Here is a 19,190-nt window from a genome sequence, read left to right as displayed (position 1 = left end):
TGAAGATAGTCATTTTCAAATCAACATGTTCGGAGACATTATTACCTCTGGAGCAGGTGAGACTAGAATGCAGGCCTTTTGGCCCAGAGATAGGAACACAACCACTGCATCACAGAGACCTGCTGATGAAAGCCAGTAGAGATATTGTCTAATCAAGCTGACCAGTAATGTTATTGCATAGCTCTGGAGCAGGTATGATTTAAACCCAGGACTCCTAGCACAGAGACAGAGAAACTACCGCAGTGCCACAAGAACCCTTAATATCCTGAATGCATTATTAAGAGCAAAAGGATTGCCAGGGTAAGAGTGGGGCCTATTAGAGATCAAAGGGGCGCCAAAGGACGTGGGTGAGGTCTTGACTCAATATTTCTCATCTCTATTCACAAAGGAGAAAGACATTGCAGTTGTGGATTTCAGCTGAGATGATGAGGCTCTAGAACATGTTAAGGAGAAGTTATGAGAAGTTTTAGCGAACATAAAAGTGCATGAAATCCCCAGAGCCTCATGAGATGTATCCCAGTCAGCTTTGGGAGGGCAAGGGAGGAGATTGCTGGGCCCCTGCATGAAATATTTCATACTCCATTGGTCTCATGTGACGAGCTGGATAGCTGGAAGATAGCTAATGTGGTTCCTTTGATCAAGGAGGACAGGAAGGATAGGCCAAGTAATGATAGACCCGTTAGTCTGACAAAAGTGGTAGAGAAATTATTGGAAAACATTCTGAGGACAGGATCAATCAATACTTGGAAAGGCAGGGATTGATCAGGGATAGCCAGCACAAATTTGTTGGAGGGTGACCCTGTCAGACTAATTTAACAGATTTTTTTGAAAAGATGTGATCATAAAATCACAGAATCCCAACAGTGTGGAAACAGGCCATTTGGCCCAGTAAGTCCATACTAACCAACAAAGAGTATCCCACCCAGATCCATTTCCTTACCCTATTATTCTACATTTCCCATGACTATTGCACCTAACCTACACATCCATGAACATTATGTTCAATTTGGCATGGCCATTTCACCTAACCTGCACATCTTTGGACTGTGAGAGGAAAGCGGACCTGGAGGAAACTCATGCAGACACTGGGAGAATGTGCAAACCCCACACAATGGTAGGGCCCAAGGCTGGAACCGAAACTTGGTCCCTGACGTTGTGAGGCAGTAGTACTAACCACTGCCTACGGGGACTTCTGTAAGGTCTTTGACAAGGTGCCATGTGGAAGGCTGGGCCAAAAGATAAGAGTAGATGGGATCCAAGACAAGTTGGTAAACTGGTTCAAAAATTAGTTTAGAAATGATAAGTTAAGGATGACGGTGGAAGATTATAGAGTCATATAGCATGGAAATAGACCTTACAATCCAAGAATCTATGCTGACTATAATCCCAGACTGAACGAGTCCCACCTGCCTGTGCTTAGCCCACATCCCTCCAAGCCTTTTTTATCTAAGTACTTATGTAAATATCTTTTAATTGTTGTAACTATACCAGCATACACCATTTTCTCCGGAAGTTCGTTCCACACATAAATCACTCTCAGTGTAAAAAAAATTGCCCCATTTCTTTTTAAAATCTTTTTCCTCTTACCTTACAAACATGCCCTTTGGTCTTGAACTCCTCTACCCTAGAGAAAAAGCAACCTTACCTATGCATTCAACATTTTATAAATCTCTTTCAGGTCACCTCTCAACTTCCTATGCTCCTGTGAAACAAGTCCCAGCATATCCAGCCTCTCATTATAATTCAAACCCTCTATTCTGGCAACATCCTGGTAAATCTCTTGAATCCTCTCCAGCTTAATACTAGCCTTCCTATAGCAAGGACATCAGAACTGGACATAGGACACTGAAACAGGCTTCATCAACATCCTGTGCAACTTCAACATAACCTTCCAACTCCTATACTCAAAAGGTCTCAGCAACAAAGACCAGCATACTAAACGCCTTCTTAATCACCTTATCTATATGTCATGTTGCCTGGGATGGAAAGTCTCAGTTATGAGGAGAGACTTGGAGCACAGGAGGAAGGGGGGAATCTGATTGAGGTACACAAAATTATGACAGGCATAGACAGAGTGTATCACGAGAATCATTTCCCCATGGCCGACACATCTGAGACCACAGAGCAGAACTTTAAATTGAGGAGTAACAAGTTTCAAGGGGATTGGAGGGAAAGTGTTTTTAATATGGAACATATTGCCCGAGAGGTGGTGGAGGTAGGTACTCTCACAATATTTAATAAGCATCTGGATGAGCACATAAAATGCCAGGGCTTAATTGGCGATGGATCAAGTGCAGACAAATGGGATTAGTGTACAGTCATACAGTAATACAGGATGGAAACAGGCCCTTTGGCCCAAACTGGTTCATGCTGACCACGGTGACCACTCAGCTAGTTTGTGGGCGGCACAGTGGTTAGCACTGCTGCCTCACAGCACCAGAGGCCTGGGTTCAATTCCTGCCTCAGGTGACTGACTGTGTGGAGTTTGCACGTTTTCCCCGTGTCTGTGTGGGTTTCCTCCAGGTGCTCTGGTTTCCTCCCACAGTCCAAAAATGTGCAGGTTAGGGGAAATTGGCTGAGCTAAATTGCCCATAGTGTTAGGTGAAGGGGTAAATGTAGGGGAATGGGGTCTGAGTGGGTTGCGCTTCGGCGGGTCGGTGTGGACTTGTTGGGCCGAAGGGCCTGTTTCCACACTATATCTAATCTAATCTAAAAACCTGCACACATTTGGTCCATATTCTTCTAAAGCCTTGCCATCCATGTACCTGACTAAATTTTTTTTAAGTATTGCTATTTTACCTGCCACAACCACTTTCCTCTGGCACAAGAGGTGTTAGAAAAGCACAGCAGGTCAGGCAGCATCTGGGCGGAGAGTTGACGCTTCGGGCAAAGGCCCTTCATCAGGATTGAATGGTCTACAGGTCTTTCCTCTGAAAGTCCATTCCATTTGAGCACCCTACTCTACGTGAAGAAGGTGCTCCCCAGCTCGGTGTTTGTTTGTTGCCATAGATATGGTGGGCAGGAGAGCCTGTTTCCATGTCATATGACTCTATGGCTGGAAAAGGTGTTCCATTGCAAGAACATTGGTGGGGGAAGGAGTGGGAGGAAGGGGAGGGGTGAAATGGAGTGGGGGAGAAAGGGGTGGGGGAAACAGGTAGGGGGAAATAGGTGGAGGAGGAAGGGGTGGCGCAAGGGGTGGTGGGGCAAGGGGTAGCAGGGAAGGGGATGGGCAGGAAGGAGTGGGGAAGACGTGTGGGGGAAAGTATTTGGGTGGACTGGGATGGGGTAAAGTGGTGGGGGAAAAGGGGTGGAGGGAAACGGGTGTGGAGGAGGTGGTGCGTTGGGGTAAAAAGGGTTAGTGCATTCTGTTCGAGAATCTGACAACTCTGGACAAATTTTTAGTCTTTTAATCCTTTTTCAACTTTCCTTCCATTTGATTCTGGATCGAGTTCATTTTCTAAAGATTTACCAAATTTAATGTGAACAGCATTTGTACGCAAAAAACTGACTGCCCTACCCCACATTCAGAAATCTAGTGTCAGAATCTCACCCAGTGATAGAATTGTGACATAGGCTGGTCTATCAGATCTCAGCAGAGAATGTTCGCGTGCCTTATTGAGAGAAGGATCCTTGTCAAATACTCCCTTCACGGGTCCCACAACGGAGTCAAAGCCATGCATGCGGAAGGTGAAGGCTTTGTGGGGTTGACTATATCGCTGACGCTCCTGTGGAAAAAACACAAACTATTAACATAATGCTCTATAGCCCAGGCTGAATTGAGCATTGAAATCCCACTCCCGGTTTACAGGATTAAAACAAAGCACAAGAAATGTCCATCACCTGGAAGCTGAATAGAGATTGTAGCTTCAAACAAAGGTCATCATAACTGGTTTTCCAGCAAGTACCACAAGTACTATGGAAAACAACATTTGACAAGTTGGTCAATTTTTTGAGATTTAACTGGTAGGGTAGGTAAAGGAAACCAAAATATTTAGTATATTTGGATTTCTGAAAGCAATTTGATAAGGTGCCATTGAAAAGGTTAATACATCACACAAAGCTGCAATGATATATAAAGGATTACTTTATTATCCATAAGTATTTTCAAAGCGTCAGGCTGTAGTTAATGGAGTGTCACAAGTATCAGTGCAAGGTCCTCAGATTTTCCCAATCCATATTAACGATTTAGATAAACAGACAGACAGAAATGTATCATCAGAAATGATGGGAATACAACTTGTTCAGAGGACACAGAGACTGAAGAATGGGCAAAAGGTGGCAGAAGGTGTAAGTTGTGGGAAGTTGTAAGGTTATTCACTTTGACAATTTAGAAAAGTAGAATATGTTCCAAAGGCATGAAACTTGTAAGTGTTGTTGTTCAGACTCTTGGGTGTACTCCTACATAGAACGCACTGTCTGCATTCAGGTACAGCAATTAGGAAGGCAAATAAAGTGCTGATTTTTATTGCAAGGGGACTGAGATTCAGAAATAAAAATAAACTGTAACTGGTGATGGTGCAGGATTTTATGTGTACTACACCCAGGATTTTATGTGTAGTTTTAATCTCCATATTTAAGGTATTAGGCAGGATAGCAAGGATCCATGAGATTAATCTCTGGGGTTAGAGGGTTGCCCTATCATGAGAAGCTGAATAAGCTGAGTCTAAATTTTTTGAAATTTGGAAAATAAGAGAGGATTTCATTGAAATATGCAAAATTCTGATGGGGCTTGATAGAGTTGAAACTGAGAGGTTGCTTCATAGAATCACACAGTACAGAAGTGGCCCTTTGGTGCTGTGGTCACTATCACTAAAATGCTCTCCCTCTGCCACCTCAAACACTTGTCAAGTTTCACTCCTCAGAATTAGGTCCAGCACTGCACGTCTGTTGTTGAACCTTCTACCTGCTGGTATAAAAAGCTCTCCTGAACACATGTTAAGAAATGCCCCCTCTAAACCGTTCATACTATGACTATCCCAAAAATGCTTTAAGTTGAAATCCTAATAATAATTACCCTATAATTGTTTGTACACACCTCAGTGAGTTATCAACATATCTGTTCCGCTTTTGCGTGCTGACAATAATATACTCCCAGCAGTGTGACTACCCCCTTTTTATTCCCAAGCTCTATTCACAAAGCCTTATTCGAACACTCTTCCAAGATATCATTCCTCTTTAGTGCAGTAGAAGACTCCTTAATTAATAACGTAACACCACCTCCTCTATTATATCTTTCCCTGTCCTGCCTTAAGATCCTATATGCTGTCCTGTTGAGTTGCCAGGCCTATTCCTCCATTAACCACATCTCTGTGACAGAAACAACATAACAATTCTATGTATCAATCAATGCCCATAACTCATCTATCTTACTTATACCTAGCATTAAAGGTGAGGTCATCCAGTCTCACCTTATTATCTTGACACTCTAGTAAAGGTACCAAGGCAGAGAGAGTTCAGTTTTGAGTTTTAAGTATGCTGCATCCTTATTGTACAAGTAATATCTCTCCCTCCTCCTGCTGAACTAGTTTAAATTCCTCTGACTGGGGAATCCACAGCAAGGGGGGCAGTTTCTGGATATGGGCCAATCATTTGGGAGGAGGAAATCTTTCTTTGTACAAAAGGTAATGAATCTTTGGAATTCTCTGCACTAGAGATTTGTAGAATTACTAACATTGAATACATTTAAGTCTGGATAAGCAGATGTTTCGCTTCTTACGGCATCAACCGATATGTGGAGTGCACAGGAGAGTGGAGTTGAAGCTGAAGGTTAGCAAATGCTCATAACAAATGGCAAAGAAGGCTCAATGGACTATCCTGTCTACTCCTCCTTCTTTTTATTCAATGATCTTTTCATAGACTGGTATCCCCATAGTTGATCTAAACCACAGCCCAAACCTCTTAAACTGGAACACTGAGTTCAGTTTCCTGTAGGAATCGGCACCTAGTAACACTGCTCATTCAATTCTACAGTCACCTCAAACTGAAGAACACCGTGGCATCCAGTTCCATTACCACTCCAGCCAGTATTCTTACAACTATATCCATTGCTTCAGCAAACAGATATAGTGAGAAACGGTTACTTTTTGACCAGCTTCAAAGGAATGAGGCCAAATACATTCCAAAATTTAACCTCTAGCTGGTCACTTTAAAGTGTTCTGTGACATTCTGAAACCAGGATTCTGCAAGCGCTGCATAGATCGGAGCATGTACAACTATTTCACTTCACTCCAGTTTCTCACCTGCTCTTGGAACACACGCTTTTCATCTCCGGTGCTGGGTCTCACCACATAGTCCGTTCTCCTATGATTAAACAAATGCCAGTCAATCAGGGGAACCCACTGGACTCATTAAAACCAAGTCCAATCACTGACACTAAACCTCAAAAACTGTACCCCTCATTGGATAACCTCCCAGGGAAGACACCCCACCAGGGTATATCATTCTCCAAAATACTAGCTACTCATCATTACCAGATTCTCTCCATAGTCCACGAATGAAGATGCTCGTTTTCCATCCCTACACTGGGATTTGGCAAAAGATCTTGGATGAAAGGCAATGAATCTGACCAGGAATAAACCAGGTTATACATGCCAAACAGTATCTGTTCAAGCAAACTATTCCCAATAGTATGCAGAAAAGGAGGCGGTTTCACTTGGTAAACATTTCACATTTCATGCACCTATTTCATATTATTTAAAATATCAGCCTTATTTGAAACAAATGTTTCGATCACAAACTTCAAATTGACCAGCACTAAATACACGATAAACACATCAGTTATATATCTATCACAAAAAGATACATACAATTTCACATGAGCACAATCTCACCGCCTCCTTTATCACTTCACTGCATTAATAACATCACAATTTATAGTCCCTTTTTCATTTTCAGACTTCTGAACCTACAATAAATTAAGTGATACTTACATCCTGGGTGTTGGAGGTATGATGTCTGGGAGTTCCTCAGATTCCTGTAGCAGAGAGAAGTAATTGGTCACAACTTGCTTGAATCTAACCCAAAATTAACCCTCAGCCAGATTCAGTCCAGTAATAAGCGTCTGAACTTCTGAGAGGAGAGACAGGTTGCAAATCAAAGTATACAACAGAGCAAATAATTAATTTATTAAAATAAAGTGAATAGAGAAGGACAGTAAACATAAAGATTTGTGTTTGAATAGTGTGTTTCAAGACCATCAGACATCTCAAAGTACTGACAGAACTGTAGTTGCTGTTGCAGCGTAGGCAATTTAAACACAGCAAGTTCCCACAAACAACAACATGAAAGGTCGGATAGTCTGCTTTTGTGGTGTTCACTTAGTGATACATTTTAGTCATGCTCCTCTTTGAAACAGGACTTTTAGTGCCCACCTAAGAGCGCAGATGGAGACTCAGTTAATGCACTCCCTAAAACAATGTATTATGGTATCAATTTTCATTTTTACACTCAAGTCTTAATGTGGAACCTGAACCCACAAGGCACAGGAGGGAGGCTTCATTGATAGGCAGGGGAGAAAAAGAAAGAATCACTAATTTGCAGCTGACCAGTGTGGTAGACATAACATCCTTGGACAATCTTCTACATTGGCTGATTAAATGCATGTGTTGCAGCTACACTGGAATAGTTTAGCTAGAAAACAAGCCTCTAGTACTATTGCTGGAATTTTGTCAGAGCCTTGATCCATTTAACCTGGAAGTACTTGCAAGATGTACATTGCTGAACTGCCTCAAATTCACTCCGTGTATTCTACTGAAGCCTCCCTTTCATCGAGGCATTTCTTATTGACTCCATTGAATCCTCCCTAACTCCATCTTTAATCCTGATCCAAAGCTCAAAAGATTTGTTAGCCCATTGGATTTGGAACTACTCACACACATTCCTGGAAACCAAGGCACACTCACTCCAGTAGGGTTTAACACAATGGCGCAAAATAAATGCACCGGACAGATGTGGTGGATTGGCTTGAATAACCAGCTTCTGATTTTATTTACAACCGGAGTAAAGTTTTGAGGTACTCCCTGATCTTGTACTTTACAACAATATGGAACAAACAACTGCAGGTGCTGGCGAACCGAAACACACAAAGAAGGAAATTGCTGGAGAAACTCAGCAGGTCTAGTAGCAGTTATGGAGACAAAGCAGAGTTTATGTTTCCATCCCAGTGACCCTTCATCAGAATGAGTTGAATAGAATTTACAATTTTGCCTTCTATTTACATGAGGAACTGTGAGATAAACAGAGGTGTGAGTAAATTATAGAAACATAAGATGATTTTTGGTAGAGGTAGTCACTCAATTCATTCTGTATCTGTACTGGCTGAGAAAGAGCTATCCAGTATAATCCTACCTTCCAGTTGTTGGATATATGTACCTTGGGAAATATCTGATCCTTCACCTCGAACCACAGCTGACACAGTGTAGTCACTTCCTTCTCGGAGTCCCGTCCAGAACCTAGACAAAATTGACCAGGATGTTGATTGGATTACTTACAGTGTGGAAACAGGCCCTTCAGCCCAACAAGTCCACACCGACCCGCCAAAGCAGAACCCACCCACACCCATTCCCCTACATTTACCCCTTCACCTAACACTATGGGCAATTCACCTAACCTGCACATTTTTGGACTGTGGGAGGAAACCGGAGCACCCGGAGGAAACCCACGCAGACGTGGGAGAATGTGCAAACTCCACACAGTCAGTCACCTGAGGCGGGAATTGAACCCGGGTCTCTGGCGCTGTGAGGCAACAGTGCTAACTATTGTGCCACCGTGCCTCCCAAGAAATGAACTGGTAAGAATCATTACTTTCCTGTTTATTTGCTAGTCAGTCTCTGTAAACATTCATTACAAGTAGTGCAGGACGCAGAGAGTTTGCTGACAGTTGTTGTTACCTCAGCAATTGGAATATGGTTTGCCTATCTTTGCAAAACAGAAAATGGTGATGTGCTTCGATAAGACTGAAACACAAAGCATCCTAAGTATTATGTCTGGAGTTCTATTTACCACCAGTTAATAAGTTGCAACTTGCTTCCTTTCTTCTTCCTACCATTGTCATCTTTACCAGCTATTTGAATGATGAAGGATTTCTCTTCATCCTTGATTTACACAACTGATCTGCTATAAGTTACTGGCAATACTGCTCACCAGATGTACATTCAAACAATCATACAAGTTACAAGCAGGAATAGGCTTTTCGGCCCCCCGAGTCTTCTCCATAAAGTCACACCTAATCTGATTTTGGCCTCAACCTATGCTCTTGGTTGCCCCAGCCCTTTCACTCCCAGTTCGTCTACAATCTAAATCTGACTTCAGGTTACTATTTTTTTAATAACTCTGCCTGCACTGAACTCAGATTCAAGAAATTCTTCTAAAATAGGAGACCCTCATGTGTCCCCCTATTTCTAGTCTCTCCTGCAAGGTAAACAACCTTTCAGTGTCTACTCTGTTAAGCCCCCTCAGGATCTTGCATATTTCAATCAGATCACCTCTCATTTTTCTAAACTTCAAAGAATACAGACTCAACTTTTCCTCATAAGATAATGCCTCGATCCCAGGAATTAGTCAATGAACCTTCTTTGAACTGCTTTTAATTCAATTATCGTCAGGGAGATTTTCCAATATTTTCAACCTCAAATAGTCCAAATCCTTGAACAAGTGGTTGCTCATCACAACCTAAGCCTGGCTGACTCCAACTGTGAAGATCAAGATCTACATCAAAATACTCGGTAAGAACCTCTTCTGGTATCAAATCTATTATTAACAACTTATTCCATACAACAGCAAGTGCAGAGCATTTAGCAAGGGTTAAGCTTACAAAATAGCTAACCATTTGAATTACTTCCTATTCCCCAACAGCTGAACATGAAATGAATTTTATTTATTTATTGCCTGATTGGGGAAGAAAGTTCCATTGGAGGAACTGAGAGATGAACAACACTCACAAAACATCTCTCTTGCACAAGAACATTAAGCGATGAGACAAGTACGCCCTTTCAGCCAGCTCAACCATTCTAAAGGATTGTGGACTATCATACAAAATATACCTTCAGCTGCTGGAAATTCCCAGATCTAGGAGCAATTTCCAACTTGCATTCATAAATCCAAGCAACTCAGCAAAGGTGGAGGACACCTGCCTGACAAGCATATTCTAGTAGTCAAACCAAGGTAGGACTTATACAATAAATAGTAACGTCCTGAGGAATCATGTGGAACAGAGGAACATAGGACTACAAGTTGTAGGTCTCCCTGCTTCCACTGTCTATCAAATGTTATGGCAGACCAATAGCCTTTGCTCCAATATTAACACTTCAGCCGTAAGATGTATGTGAAGTACCTTCAAAGCTTTTTGAGATTTACAATGCACAACTATAAAGGAACACAGGAAAAGTAGTCATTCAGTCCCTCTTATAACAAAAGCTTTCTTTTGAAGATATGACACTATCCCAAATGGAAGTAGAGTGTCATTAACTCACCAATCCACTTCCACTGCTGGCCTCGCTCTGTGCAGCTCACATATGGCTCAAAGTTGGAAGGAAGTGCTGACATTCCACCTGTGTCAAATCAAGCTACATTATCAGATAACAGCTCTGAAAAACTGATACAAGCACATGTTAAAACTAAATATCAATTAGAGTCCACAGGTAAATAAAAACATAAGGCAAAGATTGGGGATTAGGAAAGAGGCAAACATTAGATATCTAGTCACGAGAGTGCAGGATAACAGAGAATATAAAGTCAAGAATAGAATCACAGAATCCCTACAGTGCGCTAAGAGGTCATTTGGCCCATCGAGTCTACACCAACCCTCGGAAAAACATCCCACCCAGACCCACCCTGCTATCTCTATAACCTTGCATTTCCCATGCCTAATCCACCTAGCCTGCACATCCCTGGATACTTTGGGCAATTTAAGATGGCCAATCCACATAACCTACACATCTTTGGACTGTGGGAGGAAATTGGAGCACCTAGAGGAGAGAACATGCAACTCCACACACAGTTGCCCCGAGGCAGGAATCGAACCTGGTTCTTTGAAGCTGTGAGGCAGCAGGGCTAACCACTGAGCCACCATGTTGCCCTCAGTGAAGAATAATGAAATTAAATTGTCAAGGAACATAACACAAAATAATGAAATAATTTATAAGCCCATGAATAATAAGATGAGAAAAGGATTATTGTGGGTTCGAGCAAATAATACGGGAAAAAATGAGGACTGCAGATGCTGGAGATCAGAGCTGAAAATGTGTTGCTGGAAAAGCGCAGCAGGTCAGGCAGCATCCAAGGAGCAGGAGAATCGACATTTCGGGCATGAGCCCTTCTTCAGGAATGAGGAAAGTGTGCCAAGCAGGCTAAGATAAAAGGTAGGGAGGAGAGACTTGGGGGAGGGGCATTGGAAATGCGATAGGTGGAAGGAGGTTAAAGTGAGGGTGATAAGGTGAGGGTGATAGTCCGGAGTGGGGATGGGGGCGGAGGGGTCAGGAAGAAGATGGCAGGTTAGGGAGGTGGTACTGAGTTCAAGGGTTGGGACTGAGACAAGGTGGGGGGAAGGTAAATGAGGAAACTGGAGAAATCTGAGTTCATCCCTCGTGGTTGGAGGGTTCCTAGGCGGAAGATGAGGCACTCTTCCTCCAGCCGTCGTGTTGCCATGGTCTGGCGATGTAGGAGTCCAAGGACCTGCATGTCCTTGGTGGAGTGGGAGGAGGAGTTGAAGTGTGAGCCACAGGGTGGTTGGGTTGGTTGGTCCGCAAGTAGGCGGCCTGTCGCCCCAATATAGAGGAGGCCACATCGGGTGCAGCGGATGCAGTAAATGATGTGTGTGGAGGTGCAAGTGAATTTGTGGCGGATATGGAAGGATCCCTTGGGGGCTTGGAGGGAAGTAAGGGGGAGGTGTGGGCGCAAGGTTTGCATTTCTTGCGGTTGCAGGGGAAGGTGCCGGCAGTGGAGGTTGGGTTGAGGGGGGGGGTGTGGACCTGACAAGGGAGTCACGGAGGGAGTGGTCTTTTCAGAATGCTGATAGGGGAGGGGAGGGAAACATATCCCTGGTGGTGGGGTCCGTTTGGAGGTGGCGGAAATGACGACGGATGATACGATGTATATGGAGGTTGGTGGGGTGGTAGGTGAGGACCAGTGGGGTTCTGACCTGATGGCGATTGGAGGGGTGGGGCTCAAGGGTGGAGGAGCAGGAAGTGGAGGAGATGCGGTGGAGAGCATCGTCGACCACGTCTGGGGGGAAAGTCCGGTCTTTGAAGAAAGAGGTCATCTGGGTAGTTTGGTATTGGAACTGGTCCTCCTGGGGAGCAGATGTGGTGGAGTCAAAGGAATTGGGAATATGGGATGGAGTTTTTACAGGGGGCAGGGTGGGAGGAGGTATAGTCTAGGTAGCTGTGGGAGTCGGTCGGTTTATAGTAAATGTCTGTGTTGATTTGGTCGCCCGAATAGAAATAGAGAGGTCTAGGAAGGGGAGGGAGGAGTCTGAGACGGTCCAGGTAAATTTGAGGTCGGGGTGGAAGGTGTTAGTAAAGTGGATGAACTGTTCAACTTCCTCAGGGGAGCACGAGGCAGCGCCAATACAGTCATCATACATACCCCATGGCTCAACACTTTAACTCCCCCTCCCACTCCACCAAGGACATGCAGGTCCTTGGACTCCTCCATCGCAAGACCATAGTAACACGGCTGCTGGAGGAAGAGCACCTCATCTTCCGCCGAGGAACCCTCTAACCACAAGGGATGAACTCAGATTTCTCCAGTTTCATCATTTTCCCTCCCCCCACCTTGTCTCAGTCTCAACCCTCGAACTCAGCACCACCTTCCTAATCTGCAATCTTCTTCCTGACCTCTCCGCCCCCACCCCCACTCCGGCCTATCACCCTCACCTTAACCTCCTTCCACCTATTGCATTTCCAACACCCCTCCCCCAAGTCCCTCCTCCCTACCTTTTATCTTAGCACACTTTCCTCATTCCTGAAGAAGGGCTCATGCCTGAAACGTCGATTCTCCTGCTCCCTAGACCAAATAATACCCCCAGGTAACCACAAAGAGTTGGCAGTAATATGAAACAATTATTTTTGTTTTTAATAGGGAAAACAGGAAGGCATGAAAGTGAATGATGACATTCAGGCAAGCAAAATTAAATGGGGTTGTAGAAGGGATAAACAAAGGATAAAACCCCTGGATTGAATACATTACACCCACATATTTCAAAAATGATCTAGGGAACAGACAGCAAAGGCATTATTGCACACGCTTAAGAATTTTTTCTAACAAGATGCTGAGCGTCAGAGGATTGGTGGATAGCTCATGTGATTCCTGTATTTAAGAACAGGGACAGGACCTGTCCAGTGAATTATTGATCAGGCATCTTAAAATTAATATCAGAGGTAGGATAAATAACAGAATCCTTGCTAAAGGAGAGAAAAGAAGTACATTGAAAAATAATAAATATACTATTGAACAAGGAAAGTCTTGATTGTGCAGCTTTGCTGATATTTTTTCAACATAGCAACAGAGACAAGATAATAATAATGCAGATGAATTCTGATCGAGAATGTGAGGTCAAGACGACATATACGGGAATGAATTGTCACTGGTTTCAAGACAGAAAGGACACTGTGTGGGTAAAGGGGTTATTCAGTAGCAGAAGGTGAGACATGTAAACATGCAAAATAGCAGCAGAAATAGACATTTGACTCTTGAGCCAGCTCTGCCATTCAATAAGATCATGGTGATACGTTTGAGTTCCGAATTTCATATTCCTGTCTGTCCTGATAATTTTCCATTCTCTTGTCTAACAAGAATCTACCTATCTCTACTTTGAAATGATCCAATGACCTCACTTCTATCATTTTCTGAGTCAGGGTGCTCCAAAGTCACACAACTCACAAAGAAAAAAAAATTCTCATCTCTGTCCTCAAGGAGTAGTGTTCTACAATCATCAGCACTGGAACTACTAATGTTAAAAACTTTCATTAAAACTGAACCACAAATACAACTTTTCTATTAGCAGATGGCATCAAATTGCAGGAAGGATAGTCAGTACTCAGGAGGACTTTAAAAAATTATGAATACCTTAAAAAACCTTCTGAACCTGCAAATAATTGCCAAGTGAATTTAGGTCAGATAAATGTGAGTTAGTACTGTTTGCTAAGATGGTGAAGGAGATCACATGCTACAATCTGTAAAAGCCATGGTTTGGCAAGACAATACTGAACAGAAAAGCAAGAACTCTACTTTTTTTTAAGACGGTTGGATTGTAAACTAGGGATGTTCTGCTAAAACGAAACTGAATCTTGACTGAATTATCTTAGAATAAGGCACGGGGTGACTTCACTGAGGTTTTTAAAATTGAAGAAACTCTTAGTAAGGACAATACAGAGAAATTATTTCCCCTTGTGTGGAAAGTCCATCAAAGTAGTTATGAAGAGATCCAAGGAGGACTTCAAAGAAAATTCTTTACCTAAAAAGTGGAAAGAATATGGAACTGGCTACTACAGGAAAAAGGTTGAAGTGCATAGTATAACGGGTAGGCATTAGGGGAAGCTAGACAAGCAACTGAGAGAGATGATGATAGAGGATTATGACGGTAAATTTAGATGGGAAGAGGTTTGTTTCTGTGCTAGTATCCCATCTTCACTGGTGTGTGCAAAGAAAATCTGCATTGGTAAGCCCATCTTTTACAAAACATCCCAACGCACGTTTCAGTCAATTAAAGTAACCACTGTTGGAACTGATTAAAAAACACTTCTAATTTCACACAGCAGTGTCTCACAAACAGCATTACGACAATAATCAGATTATTTATTTTAGTGATGTTGCTTGGGGGACAAATCTAGTTAAGCAAGCCAGGGATAACTCACCTCTTCAAACAGTGCCATGGCACATTTTGCATCCACCTGATATGGTAGAGGAGGCTTTGGCTTATGTCTCATTGGTAAACAGCTGCTCCAACAGTGCAGCAACCCCTCAGGACTGCACTGGAAGGTCAGCCTAGACCTGCCTTCTCGAGGTTTGGAATGGGACTTGAACTTAGAACCTTTGGACTTAGACAGGAGAGCTGCCAAAGAACCTATGACTAATAAGTTTATTGCAGTCACCCAAATTCATGCACTCACTCATTTTGGGGAGGCAACAACGTAGTGTTATTACGGCTGACAATCAAGAGACCCAGGTAATATTAATGGGACACGGGTTTGAATCCTATCATGGTGGACAGTGTAATTTCAATTTTAAAAAATCTGGAATTAAGAGTGTATTGATGATTATGATGCATTGGTGATTGCCAGAAAAACCCACCTGGTTCACTAATGTCCTTTAAGGAAAGAAACTACCATCCTTACCTGGCTTGGCCCACATGTGAATCCAGACCAATAACAATGTGATTAACTCTCAACTGCTGTCTAGGCAAGTAGTGATGGCAATAAATGCTGGCTTCACCCCATGAATGAATTAAAAGAAAACTCCAAGTCTGATCTGGATTTGATCACAGTAAATTTGTACGTGTTCCCGACACAATGGGGCCAGCTCATTTAGGAAATGTAGATCCAGTTTCAATCACAGGGCGGCACAGTGGCTCAGTGGTTAGCACTGCTGCCTCACAGCATCAGGTCCCAGGTTCGATTCCAGCCTTGGGTGACTGTCTGTGTGGAGTTTGCACATTCTCCCTGTGTCTGCGTGGGTTTCCTCCGGGTGCTCCGGTTTCCTCCCACAGTCCAAAGGTGTGCAGGTCAGGTGAAGTGGCCATGCTAAACTGCCCATAGTGTTAGGTGCATTAGTCAGAGGGAAATGTGTCTGGGTGGGCTGGTGTGGACTGGTTGGGCTGAAGGGCCTGTTTCCACACTGTAGGGAATCTAAAATCAATTCTTAATTAGATTCTTTCAACTTAAAATAAGGCAACTTAAAGCTTGTGACTGCCGACTTTAAACGATTGATTGCCTTTGAAATAAACTACAAATTACACTCTAAATTGAAGATTTTGACACTTTCTTACCCAGCAAATGCAAACAAACAATCAGTACAAGGCTGATCTGGATTCACTCAGAGAATGTGTGTACTCCAAATACAAAGGGCCTAGCTCACTCAGTAAATGTGGATGCATAAATAACCACATGAAATATTTCTATTTTGATGATACATTTATATCCACACACCTGACAGGAGTAAAATTAGAAATCATGGAAATATACTGCAGGTCAGAAATCTGTCTCTGTAAACTTAGCACTTCATCCAACGGCTATTCATTGGAAGTGAATTAAAACAGATATGCAAAACCAACAAAAGACTGTGGCTACTAGGAATGTGAAATAAAGTGCTGAAGAAACTCAGCAGGTCCAGCAGCATCCATGGAGCTAGAAACAGAAAAAATGCTTGGAATCTGAGATCACATTTCTTCAGAACAAAGTTTTGAGCAAATGAAAAGGAATGAGAGGGAGGAAGAACAACAGGAAAATTCTATAATCAGATGACAGGATAGATTAAATTACAAAATATGTCACAGTAGAAGGAAATCGTAATGTCTAAATTACAGAAAATGTTGAGACTAAGTGTGAATGGCTAGATGAACAAATGCCAAACACAATGTGAAGAAATAAGGAAGAAACAACCACATCTTCTTTTAAAAAATCAAACCAGCAAAAGCATGACACAAGTCGGGTGAGAGTTTATAAGCCAAAATATGGAATCTGATGATTGGAACCTGTTGATACCAAACCTACCAGATGGTTAAAATGAAGAGTTAAGATTAAATCCTGTCAGTGATTCCAATCACCTCAGTCCGAACTGTGTAATTGGATAATGCAAAGAAAGGTCAAAAGAAGGGAAAATCCAAAAATGTGCAGATTTATGCAGATTGGCTAAGTTAAATTGCCCGTACTATCCAGGGATCTGCAGCCATGGGAAATGCAGAGTTATAGGGATAGGTGGTAGGGTCTGGGTAGGATGCTGTTCAGAGGGTCAGTGTGCATTTGATGGGCCAAATGGCCTACTTCCACACTGTGGGGATTCTATGAAATCTCACTCAACTTGTGAGAGAAAGTGAACAATATTTTATTTTACAAGCATTACGTAATCATATAAATTACAGTCACTCTTTATATGAGAAACCAGACTTACTCTCACCTTCACCAGAAAGGAAGCGGACAGCAGAATGGACTAGTTCTGACCAGTTGGAAGCATCTGAGAACCAAGAGTTTAACGTACTGGGAGCCGAGATCTGCCACTCAAGCACTTTCTCCTCAATCTGTAAAAATACACCACAAGGTGAAAGTGTACTGGAGACAATTCCTGTGCCTTGGTCCCTATCTTTTCTGTCTCAACATTATAACATACAGTATATGTAAATATAAGACATAAAAAATCAGCAATCGACAAACAAGAGTAGACAACAAAGTGTGAACAAGTATGGGATGGGGGGGGCAAAGAAGATAGTGAAAATAACTGAGTGTGCTCATGTGTGGGTGTGAAGGAATCCATGAAGGGAAAAAACAAGTTCAAGAATAGGACAGGGAAATGGGTGTGGATGAGGAATGCAAATAGAGAATGGGGTGGGGACAGAAGCCTGGGAGTTGGGGAGTCGGGGGGGGGGGGGGGGGGGGGTTGAGAGTGTGACTGAGGATGATCAAGAGAAGGGAGAAAGGAGAACCCTAAGTGAGTGGGTAGGAATAGGAAGAGGAAACATGTATCTCCCTACATTTCTGATATCATTGGAAAGCTTCTGTCCAATGCTTCTATATCCTTGATAATGATGACCAAAAACAGGAACATGAAGAGAAGCGCGGTGACTCGCAGGCTATTTTGAAATATAATCACTCTTTTCTTTTGTGACAGATAGTTTTTCCTTGCTGAGGATACATCACAAAAGGAAATACCAACTATTGCAGTAGGCATTGGAAATCAAATGCTGCTGTTATCCCTAATGTCAATATTGTGCCACTTACCCCAGCCAAACTTGCCTCTCCCTCTGCAAGCAAAATCTCCTGTAGCAAACCAAAGAAACTGCCTGTGATCCCAGGAACTGCTGTCAGCTTCGTCGCATCTAGAGTCCTGCACAAAATACACAAAGCATTCAAGTTTAAGGGCCACCACACAGATAGAGTTTAACAATGACTTTACCTACTCCTTTTTACCAAGCTTGCATTGAGTTTGAGGAAGGCTGTAATCTGCATGTTGTCAGTGTCATACTCTGTTTGTCAATCATAGGTCTTCCTATTTGTCCCCCATCTTCGAGAGCCTCTTCTTCATTTTTCAGCTGTCCTCACATTACAGAATCACTACAATGCAGAAACAGGCACTTGGCACATTGAGTCTGTCTCCGCAGAGCTTCCCATCTAGATCCAGACTCCAACGCCATCGCTAAATCCACATTTACCATGGCCCATTCACCTAGTCTACACATTCTGGACAAGTTAGCATTGTTATGCACATCTTTGGACTGTAGAAAGAAACTGGAGCAGCAGAGGAAACTCGCAGAGACACAGGGAGAATGTGCAAACTCCACATAAACAATCATCTAAGGCTGGAATTGAATCCAGGTCCCTGGTACTGAGATGGCAGTGCTAATCACTGTGCCGTGGTGCCACCTGACATGGGTCTCATTTCTATCAGGAGATGGTCACAGCATTTCCTGAACTGGTTTTTCTCTGCTCCGCCACCACCCAGCTCACTCAAAGAATGATCTCCCCTTACTCAAATCTCAGTTGTTCACCTGCGCTGGTTTCACATCCTTAAATATATGTTTTATTGCATCTTTAAAAGCCCTCTCATCTTCACTCCTACTTCTGTCTTGTTTCACAATTTTAAATTCATCCTTGAACAAACATTTCCATTGACTCTTAATTCCTTGAACTCCCTTTTAAAAATTGTTCTCCCTGTCCTTGCTGCCAGCGTAATCTGGAGTCATCTACTGACCTCTTCATTCCTGCCCCACTCTCTACCATTCTTAATCCAACTGTCAATGGCAGGGTATCTTGCTGTCAGCAGTAGGATTTATCAGATTCCCATGTCTGCATCTAATTCAGGAATTCTACAAAGCTTTGTCTGGCCTGTATGGAATCCCCCATCCCAAGAAAGGATAATTCTGTATTGTTATATTACTCCCACAGTGCTGTTAGGAAAGGGCATTCTGGCATTTCCACCTCGTGAAAAAGTGAAAGACTGGTGATAAATGAAATGGTGAAAGAAGTTCAAATCCAGATGGTGTT

The 19,190-nt window shown here is 42.8% G+C and overlaps 1 protein-coding gene across 4 annotated transcripts in view; it reads right to left on the bottom strand.

The window, feature by feature from the left end:
* Positions 1-19,190, bottom strand: part of nfrkb (nuclear factor related to kappaB binding protein) — a 157,234-nt gene that overhangs the window by 72,210 nt on the left and 65,834 nt on the right. For 3 of the 4 annotated variants that reach the window (XM_060846928.1, XM_060846930.1, XM_060846929.1), the window contains exons 10-16: positions 17,928-18,033; positions 17,110-17,230; positions 10,470-10,547; positions 8,347-8,450; positions 6,930-6,973; positions 6,240-6,300; positions 3,551-3,725 (exon numbers count right to left, since the gene is read on the bottom strand). In XM_060846928.1, coding sequence (XP_060702911.1) covers positions 3,551-3,725; positions 6,240-6,300; positions 6,930-6,973; positions 8,347-8,450; positions 10,470-10,547; positions 17,110-17,230; positions 17,928-18,033 — 689 coding nt within the window. The remainder of the gene's footprint in view (positions 1-3,550; positions 3,726-6,239; positions 6,301-6,929; positions 6,974-8,346; positions 8,451-10,469; positions 10,548-17,109; positions 17,231-17,927; positions 18,034-19,190) is intronic. The other variant, XM_060846931.1, reaches the window with a different exon arrangement.

The sequence above is a fragment of the Hemiscyllium ocellatum genome, chromosome 29 (genome assembly GCF_020745735.1).
Source record: "Hemiscyllium ocellatum isolate sHemOce1 chromosome 29, sHemOce1.pat.X.cur, whole genome shotgun sequence".
In the NCBI taxonomy this organism is placed as follows: Eukaryota; Metazoa; Chordata; class Chondrichthyes; order Orectolobiformes; family Hemiscylliidae; genus Hemiscyllium; species Hemiscyllium ocellatum.
The sequence above is the reverse complement of the archived record's forward strand: the minus strand, read 5'-3'. Positions and strand labels throughout refer to the sequence as shown.